The sequence below is a fragment of the Hipposideros armiger genome, unplaced genomic scaffold (genome assembly GCF_001890085.2).
Source record: "Hipposideros armiger isolate ML-2016 unplaced genomic scaffold, ASM189008v1 scaffold_6, whole genome shotgun sequence".
In the NCBI taxonomy this organism is placed as follows: Eukaryota; Metazoa; Chordata; class Mammalia; order Chiroptera; family Hipposideridae; genus Hipposideros; species Hipposideros armiger.
The window spans coordinates 3,792,493-3,802,969 of NW_017731356.1; the positions used below are offsets into that span (position 1 = coordinate 3,792,493).

A 10,477-nucleotide genomic window follows, 5' to 3' on the forward strand; every position below is an offset into this window, starting at 1 on the left:
TACGCTGTAGATGCTCCTGCCAATTAGTCTCTGAGTCGCCATCTTGGTCATCAGACGGTCGGTCTTAGCATCGCAGGGCGTGTGCTCAAGTCACCCTTAGAGCAATGCTTAGCGCGACGTCACAAGGCCCACGCCACTCACCCACTTCATCTCGCTGTGTCGGCAGGTTATCATCTCACGTTGTCATCAGAAGAAGGGTGAGTCTAGCACCATAAGATATTTTGAGAGAGAGAGAGGGAAGGAGAGAGAGCGACCGCACAACTTTTATTACAGTGAATTGTTACAGTTGTTCTATTTTATTGTTATTGTTGTTAGTCTCTTACTGTGCCTTGCTTATAAATTGAACTTTATCACAGGTATGTGCGTATAGGAAAAAACACAGCATATATAAAGTTGGGTGTTATCCAGGGTTTCAGGCATCCACTGGAGGTCTTGGAACGTATCCCCCGCCAATAAGGGGGTACCTTTCCAAAGGTCATGAAAACACTACCTTGAAAAGATATATGCGGTCCCATGTTCAGACAGCATCGTTATTTACAACAGCCAAGACATGGAAACAACCTAAGTATCCACTGATGGATGAGTAGATAAAGAAGTTGTGATACACACACACACACACACACACACACACACACACACACAATGAACTATTATTCAATCAAAAAAAATTTTTCAGCAACATGGGTGGACCTTGAGAACATTATGCTAAGTGAAATAAGTGAGACAAAGACAAATACTGTATTATCTCACTTCTACGTGGAATCTAAAAAAAAAAACCCTCATGAGAAAGAGATCAGACTTGTGGTTGCCCGAGGCAGGGAGTAGAAGGAGAGGGGTCAGGGGATGCTGGTCCAAAGAGATAAACATACAGTAATAAGGTAAATACGTACTCAGGGTGTAATGTACAGTCTGATGACTACAGGTAGCTGCTGTACAATCTAGAGGGAAGCTGTTAAAGAGAGTAGATCCTAAGGGTTCTCAGAACAAGGAGAAAATTTTTTCCCTTTGCTCTTTTTTTCTTTCTTTTCTTTTTATTGTATCTATATGAGAAGGTGGCTGCTAACTGAGCCTATTGTGGTAACCGTTTCACAGTACGCGTGAACCAAATCATCATGCCGTATGTTTTAAACTTATCCCGTAATGTATGTCAATTACTTCTCGACAGAGCTGGAAAAAATAAATTCTTAAAAATCTTTTTCTAGAATATTACAAGTGCTTCTGCCAAAATGTCTATTCAAGATAAAATGTTTAAAATATCAAATTTTATTTCTTTTTCTTTTCTTTCTTTCTTTCTTTCTTTTTTTACAAATACTGCAAAAAACATTCTCTACTTTCTTGTTTTTGTTTGCTTACGCATCCTACCTGAACAATAGAATTGGCTGGACATTCTGAGCTCCAAACGAACAACCTTTACACAAACTTTTTAATGTAATGTAATGCACTTATAAGATAAGGGTATCTCAAAGTATAATTCAAAATTATAGAATAAACAATACCTATTGTATAAATTGAAAGGAGAGAGATGGGGGAGTGACAGAGAGACACTCAGAGTTGCAAACTTGGGAAAACTTTTTGCACAGAAGGAAGAACTTGAGCTAGACTGTTAATAATAAACTGATGTGGTGGGGAGAAGTTGAAGGGTGTTTCAGATTGGGAGAAGACCATCTGCGAAGGTGCATTTGCTTGAAATATGAAGAGTAGAGGAGATATCGACAACTCAGAACCAATCTAGAGATGCTTTCCAATGTCCCACGAAGGAGCTTCGTGGATTTCCTTCCGTAAATAACGGAGAGCTATGAAAGTTTTGAAGGACTGTAATGCATTTGATAGAGTAGTTTTAGAAAATTGCCCTCCCTGGTGATGTGAGAGGAATTAGGAGGCAAGGGAACCAGCTAGGAGGCCATTTGTAACCATCCGTGTGTGAGATGCCAGGGACCTAGATCAATGCAGTGGGGATGTCAAGCAGGGGAGCTCTGACAAATGCTTCAGACACGACAGACACAACGCAGTAGTCTTGATGTAATAAAGGAGGTGAAGGGAGGCAATGCATCAGCAAGGATGGCAGTGTTTCAGATGGGGTGACTGCGAGAATGGAAAGTCCTCCTGATGGCAGAAACAGGGAGGTCCGAAGAGAAAAACTGTTTGGATGGATGAGGGGAAAGAAAGTGATGGTAACTACCTGGGGCTCGGCGCTGTCAGTAGTAAGTTATGAGAGCCACACATGTCACTTTAAATTGTCTAGCAGCCACATTCAACACAGTCAAAATAAACAGATGAGTTATGTTTAGTGATACTTTATTTACCACAATATATTAAAAATATCATTTCAGCACATAATCAGTTTGAAAGAATGAGATAGTTTGCATTGTTGTCCTCATGCTAAGACTTTGAGTTCCAGTATGGATTTAATATTTAGAGCATATCCCCGCTTAGCTGCATTTCCAGTGCTCAGTAGTCACCTGTGGCTGGGGGCTGCCATATTGGTCAGTTTAATAAACCTAACAAATTTATGTAGCAGATGCCTCAGTTAAGCTGGTGCTAAGACTCACTGCACCTTGAAAGTTGTAATTCTGTTTATCCTTTATCCGCTTGTGTTCCTTTTGTTTATTTTAGCTGTTTCATATTCAAAATGTTCTTTTAGCAGAGTATCATTCTTTCCCCAAAGCACCAAGGATGTTAGAAATATTCATGATATAGAGTTTCAATGCTCTCTCCTTTGATTCTCTGACTTACAACTTTCATTAAACAGATCAATCTGACTCTTCCCTTTCTTCTTCCTCTGTCAGCCTTAAAACTCTTGATTACAAAATAATTTTTCATGTTCCCCTGTCTGCATATCTGTGTATGTCTCCAGCGTTGACTGTCTGACGTAAACTTGCTGGATTTGGGTCTTTACTGGACGCTAAAGAATGCAGTGCAAAGGGAACCTTCTTCTACAGAAAAACCCGCCAAAGACATTGTGTTCCATCTTTACAATGAAATGCAGATTTGCCATTAAAAGGCAAATCCATCATTTCAAAAGGTTGAATAGGATGGTGCGTTAAAAAAATCCAGCTGCTTAAATTTAGGGCATTGAAAAACGTCCAAAAAAATTTTTTTCCCTGGGTCTCAAGCATTTTCCTGATTATGTATTGAATAGCTTTTCATTCATTCGACAATCTTGCCTCTTAGAATTCTGTCTTAAAGTCATCTGACAAGTGTTTTCAAGACGTGGTACTTCATTTACTTAAATTGTGTATTTTGCTACTTAGAATATCCTCGTGTTGGCTAATATTAATTTTTGTACAAGAAGTATTGTCCTCTTCTTACTTTACTTTTGCTTTCTCAGGTTTATTCTTAGGCTTCCCTCACTCCCAGTTAGTTTCTTTTATGGGTTTTTTTTTTTTTTGGATCTTTGAAGACATTGTCTGCCAGGACAGCCATTTCTCTCTGCCTCACTATTTTCATGTGCTCTGCTCAGCTTCTTTTTTCCTGATGAACTTAGGAGTAAGAAGTGGCACCACCAGTGGCACGCCCTTCAGTAACTGCCTATGGGTATGCAGAGCAGACAGCATGGCCTCCACAGCTGGCCCAGGGAGCACCACTCAGCCCAGCCACAAACTCTCCAGGAAGTGCTGTAGGAGCTGCAGGCACAAAAAGGCTTATGCCAGACATATTCTGTACACTGCGTGTGTTCCCCGCAGGAAATACAGTAATAGTTGTTTATTAAAAGCCATGGCTAAGCTCCCCTCCTCCAGAGGCCAGCCCTGTTTTTTGTCAGGACTAGCTGCAGAGGTGGAGGCTGGGACCATACAGGGAGCTACTGTTTAATAGGGACCGGTGCTCAAATGCCCCAGTAATAGATCTTGAGTAGGTTTCCCAAGCTGAGTGTCTGGCTCACTCCTACTAGACAGGCCGTTAAGCATTTATACATTTGATAACATTGCCCCTGGGCCAGTACATAAAAGTAAATGTTTCTAGTAATTCCTTGGCGTCCAGTATGTTTTTACTAAGACCAGTTTGGTCCCATGTACAGACCTCCCCTCTCTAATGTCCATGTTCTTCCTAAAGAATTGTTCATTTTTAAAGAGTATTTGTTCTAGTGAATATCAGTCCACTTCTAATGGGTTCTTTTTTTTTTTTTTCTCAAAGCACTCAACATGTAATGGAATCTTTTTTTTTTTCTGGACCCACATTTTATTCCTGACCCAAATGAAAGAAGCGTTTCCTGTGCTTTGTCATCGTTTACAGGGGGTATTTCATTTTGGGGTCCTTATGCCTCCAGCCCCCTGCCAGCACTGGCTATCAGAACTGCTTAGGCTGCAAATAAAATATGAAATGAAATCCATCTGACATTTCTCGTTGAATTAGGACCAGAACATTTTTGTTAAATATTAACAGATGGCTAAATTCTTAATATCAAACTAACATGTAAAAACATCTAAGGGGACCCACATGAGGAAAAACGGATAGAAGAACACGTGTGTTCTCCATGGCTGAACCCTTCCTTCCTCTACATGTTCCCTCCCCTCATTCCTCTGACCCCAGTGTTGAGAATCATTGGAGACTCCTATCCATCAGTTAACTTTTATTCCTGGGTAGCTGGTGTCAAAATAGTGTGTGAGGGCATCAAAATATTGTAATCAAATCTTGGCCTGCTTGGGTGCTATGTTGACATTGGCACGCTGTAATATCTTTTATTAAAGCTCCCCCCGCCCCTTTCTCTCTCTCTCTAGGAAAAAGAAAAGAAGTACATGCTCCCCTTGGACAACCTGAAAGTCCGGGATGTGGAAAAGAGCTTTATGTCTAGCAAGCACAACTTTGCACTTTTTAATACAGAACAAAGGTAAGAAAACAAAGCACCTTCTATCTTCAGGCTGATTTTTCCTTGAATTTCTACATGATCCATAGATCATGTTTATAATCATTCCTTTGGTCCCCCCTTGAAATGCATTAACTTGTCAGTTTTCCTTTTATTTAGTTTGTATTTTTAGCTTCCACCACAGGTTATGGATTCGAAAGAATGAGTTAGAATAAGAAAGGTCTTCGAGTATTAGTTACTGTATTCCTGGCTCGTGCAGCAGCAGCCATCCAAATCAAGCTTTCGTTCTAAAACTACATTTTGTTATTTTAAAGTCTTCCCTGGCCTGAAAGCATTATTTACATACTTACAAATTACTCAATTATATTCGTAATAGTACCTGTCTGGCATGAATGGATAGCACTTAAGACCGTCCCATATATATTATGACTAAATTCTTGCATTGGTGAATAGAATTATCCAGTCGATAGGAATACACGTATATAGTGATTTACGGTTTTTGCAAGCACCGTCCATGTTCATTGTCTGGTTTTTGTAGCACATGCCGGTGAGATAAAAAAATGGGGTAGTGTGGTTACCACTTTATAAATTAGAAAATGTAGCTCAGGGAAGTTGACTGTCTTAAGATCAGAAAGTTAGTCCGTGGGAGAGTGTGAGCCTGAATCAGGACTTCTGTGTCTGAGGGTGCTTTTTCTTCCACTTGCATTTCTTTCTTTTTTCCCCCACCGCCAATCACCTACAATATCAGAACTTTATTTTGGGCCGATCACCACAAAGCGCCATGGTCCTTCACTGAAACGAAACAGTAACGTGAAATACACAAATGGAGAGGTAACAGACGACAGGGCAGAGAGGTGTAAAGGGGAAACAAGTAGGTAAGGATCGCATAGGAGAGCTCTTCCAAGTGGAAATGTTCTGGGAAACAGCTAATTAATTTCTATGAGTCAGTTATTCAGCGGTGGGCTCATTAGGCGGCGGAGTCTAATTTTAACCCACCTTTCCCCGCCTGCAATCTTTATTTAGCAATGAAGTTCCTTGATTAGGTTGAGGGACTGGCCCAGGGTCAGTCACACAGTGACTCGAAATAGCCGAAGAAGCCTTCTTCCCACATTCCCAGTCAGTTGCTCAGAGTGACTCATTACACGAAAATACTTAGGCAAACCACAAGAGCAAGGCGTTTAAACAATCAAGGGGAAAGCAAATTAAATACAACTCCTCTACCGAATACTGAGATGGGAGTTTTTTTAAAAAAAAGACTTAGTATTGAGAGTCACTTGTGAAAAAAACAAAACAACACACACTGACAATGATATAGAATAAAAGGTTTCCCTGGAGAGAGCAGCAGGGTATCCTCACTAGGACCAAGCTCGGGACTGTTGACATATCCTCCTCAGAGCAGTGGGGAAGTGGGTGGCCCTCTAGGGATCATCAGAGGGCTGGCTGATCCGCCTTCGGGCCGGGACGCAGAGTGGGAAGTGTGACTGCCATCCAGGAGGTCATACTCAACTTGAGTCCTTGGCCAACCTGCGAGTTCAGGTTTTAAGCGGGCTTGGTACAAAGTAAATAACTGGACAGTGGTAGAGCATCTTTTTTAGGGGAAATGCCACTGTGGATTTTAAAGAGAACAAAAGACACCAAAGTAAGAAAACTGTGTATTTCCAAAAGTCTAGCTGTTCTGGAATTCTAGAGTTCTCAGCAGGTATTGAACTCAACTTCTTCTCAGAGACCTCCGAGGACAAGGATGTCCCATCCACAGGCACATTTGCCATTGCCTTTTCCTCTGACATCTTGATTATTTTCCATTATTTTTGTACTGGCTGGGACTTCCAGTCTAATGCCAAATACAGTTGGGCATCCCTGTCTTGTTTCTGATTTTAAGGACAAGTATTTTATAATTTTATAGTGAAGTACTTCTAATGGGTACCTGATATCAGGTAAAGAAGAGCCCTTGTGTTTCTAGTTGCGAAATTGTTTCTGTTTTAATCATGGATGGGTGCCGAATTTTATCAAGTGCTTTTTCTGCCTCTACAGAGAAGATTGTATGATTTTCTTCTTTAATCTGTTTATGTGGTGAGATATATTAATAGATGTTCTAATGTTAAACCATCCTTGATCTCTAGGGATTAAACCTAGCTAAGTTGTGATGTTGTTATTAAATAAGTTGTTATTTATTATGCATTCCTGGCTTAAGTTTGATATCGTTTTATTTAGACTTTTGCATCTATGTTTATAAATGAGACTGGCTCGTAAAAGTCCTTTTTTGCAATGTCCCTGTCTGGTTTACATATCAAGGTTCTGTTAGCTTCATTATTGAAGTGGGAATAAGTCTTATTATTCTTTGGAACACTTTGTATAAAATAAGGATTAACTATTGATTGATTGTTTGGTATAGCTGGATTTTTCAGGTTTTCTACTTTTTCCATGACTCAGTTTGGACAAACTGTCTTTTTTTCTAAGAAATTATCCATTCATTTAAAAATATATTAGTGTCAAGTATTTCTTAATGTTCTATTTTTTCAGATCTCTGCTGTATCTGAAATTAGACCCCTTTTTTATTTCTAATAGTAAGCCTTATCCTTTTTTAACATAATCACTTTTTGCAGCATTTTGTCTATTTTCAAAGAAACCTGCTTTTGACTTTTTTGATCCTCTATTGTGTATGTTTTATCTGTTTCAATAATTTCTACTTTTTTTTCATTGATTTCCTTGTATTTTCTTTGTGTTTATAGGTCTTTTTTCTCCAACTTTTTAATTTTATGTGTAGCTCATCAATTTTTATTCTTTCTTACGTATGTACACATATATATACACACATATATACATATATAGATAGAAATATAGATATATGTATATATATATATATATATATATATATATATATAGGTATCTATCTATCTATCTATTTCCCTCTAGGTCAGCGGTTCTCAACCTGTGGGTCACGACCCCTTTGGAGGTCAAACGACCCTTTCACAAGGGTCGCCTAAGACCATCGGAAAACAAAAAGATATTTACATTATGATTCATAACAGTAGCAAAATTACAGTTCTAGAGTAGTAACGAAAATAATTTTATGGTTGAGGGTCACCACAACATGAGGAACTATATTAAGGGGTCACAGCATTAGGAAGGTTGAGAACCACTGCTCTAGGTAATCCTTAGCTGCTTACAAATTTTGAAATATAACGTTTTTATTACCATTCAGTTCTGTTTCCTTCAATCTTCTGTTTCCATAATTTTTTAATGATTTCTTTGAGTTGTTTAGAAGTGTGTTTTAAATTCTATAGTGTGGAATTTTTTTGTTTTATTGTTGATTTCTAACCTAATTGTATGTGGTCAGAGAATGAGGTCTAGCACATGGTGAATTTCCATAAATATTCCATGTATGCTTGAGAAGAATGTATTGATTGGGGAGTGCAGTGTTCCATGAGAGTCCATTAGATTATACTTGTTAATTGTATTCTCCAATGTCATAGTTATGATCCTTTTTCATTTTGATTAATTCAAACACTCAACAAGTATATATATCAGGCAGCTGTTATGTGCCAGGCACTGTTGACAAAAAAGTTGATACATTTTAGATTATATTCTAGAGAGAGGTATTGGCAGGGAGGCAGATAGAAACCATAAAGAATTTCACTTTGGGGCCAGCCGAGTGGCTCAGTTGGTTAAGAGCTTGTCCAAGAGTGCGAGCTCTGAGCAACAGGGTCGCTGGTTTGATTCCCACCTGAGTCAGTGACACTACGCCCTGAGCTGAGCTGCCAGCAGGTGGCAGGAGGGCTCAGCTGGTGGGGGCGTGTGCTCCTAACAACAAGGCTGCTGGTTTGAATGGTGGGCTACACCCACCCGCAACTAAAGACTGAGCTTGGCACCTTGAGCTGAGCTGCTGCCCGGGTGGCTCAGGGGATAGAGAGCTTGCTCTTAACAAGGCTGCTGGTTCGACTCCCACATGGGATGGTGGCTACCCCCACCCGCAACTAAGACTCAACTCGGCACCTTGAGCTGAGCTGCTGCCCAGGTGGCTCAGTGGATAGAGCATGTGCTCTTAATAACGAGGCTGCTGGTTTGACTCCCACATGGGATGGTGGCTATGCCCACCTGCAACTAACTGAACACAGCACCTTGAGCTGAGCAGCACAACTGGACTTGGATCTGAGCTAGCTGCGCCCTCCGCAACTGAGATTGAGGGACAACTGAGATTGAGGGATGACAGCGTGGCTGGTCCCCTTCCCCAGTTCCCCAACACTGGTCCCCTCCCCCAATTCTCCAATAAAATCTTTTTTAAAAAAAGAATTTCACTTTATCAGAGGAATATTAGAAATCTCACTTTATGATTATGAGCTTGATTATTCTAGTAAGTCTGTCAATTTTTGCTTTATGTATTTTGAAGTCAATCTGTATTATTAGATTCTTACAGGTTTAGAATTATTGTACCTTTTGATGACATTTAAAAAAGTAATAATTTTGTGGCAACCCCCTTTATTCCTAACAATACTCTTTGCCTTAAATTTTATTTTAGTCTGATCTTCATATAGCTACACTACCTTTCTTTTGATTAATATTTGCTTGGTTTCTCCTTTTTAGTTCATTTTGCCATCAATTGTTCCGTATTTTTATTGTGTGTGTGTGGGGGGGGGCTGGATTTGTTTGCTTGGTTTTTATTTAATGTGAGATCTTTTTCTTTTAACTGGTAAGTGTAGCCCATTTATATTTATTATTATTATTACTGATTTATCAAATTTATGTGAACATGATATTTTAGTCTTTCTCTTTACCCTACCTCTTCTATACTTATTTTGCCCCCTCTTTTCTGACTTTTTTTTCTTTTATTCAGGTTAGTTATTTTTCCCTCCTTGGCTTGGAAATTATGTAGTTTATTCTTTTAGACATTCCTTTAAAATTTTTTACTTGAAGTTTGAAGTTAATCTTCCAACTGTCTTTCTAAAATGACCTTAAAACACGTTAAGTCCTCAAACATTCTCTTGATTTTCATATCACTATTACCCAGTATTCGAGGTCCACCTCACCTTTTTACCCCTTTTCTCAGTATTATAATTGGTTCACATAGACAATGCTTGTTTAGATTTATCTATATGTTTGTCAGTTTCTTTGCTCACTTGTCTTCTTGCATCCCAGCATTGACCTTGGTTCATTCTACAAATTAAGACGCACCTTTTAGAAGTCCCTTCATGAGCACTACTTGGTTGTAACTTGGTTGTAAAAAGTTTGGTGTTTATTTTCTTGAAAATGTTTCATTTTGTCCTCATTTTTTTTAAAAAAAAGATCTTATTGGGGAAAAGAGGGAGGAGAACAGTGTTGGGGAATCAGGGAAGGGGAACAGACAAGTTTCTGTTCTTTTGTTTTTCATTCTGTTTGTGGAGGACATTGCTTCACTGGTCCATGTTGGTATTGTGATCATTGTGCTCTTTCCTGGTGAGGCAGTCACTCGCCAGCCATTGGATGGCTGCTCACGGTGGCTCATGGCAGCTCACGGTGGCTCACGGCAGCTCACGCCAGCTGCAAGTCACTCATGGTAGCTCATGGCAGCCCACTGCAGCAGGGGCTGCAGCCTACGCTGTTGCCAGCAACTCACGGCAGCCCAGCTCCAGGTTGAGCTGTTGTTCACTATCTTAGCAGTAGAGGGCGCAGCGTCACTGGCCCTCATGTGGGATCCGAACC

General features: G+C 39.8%; 1 protein-coding gene across 7 annotated transcripts in view; it reads left to right on the plus strand.

Moving 5' to 3' along the window:
* The window catches only part of DNM3 (dynamin 3), a 425,435-nt gene that overhangs the window by 298,412 nt on the left and 116,546 nt on the right, over window positions 1-10,477 (plus strand). For all 7 annotated transcript variants that reach the window (XM_019647999.1, XM_019648023.1, XM_019648033.1 and 4 more), the window contains one exon: window positions 4,716-4,825. In XM_019647999.1, the coding sequence (XP_019503544.1) occupies window positions 4,716-4,825 (110 nt within the window). The remainder of the gene's footprint in view (window positions 1-4,715; window positions 4,826-10,477) is intronic.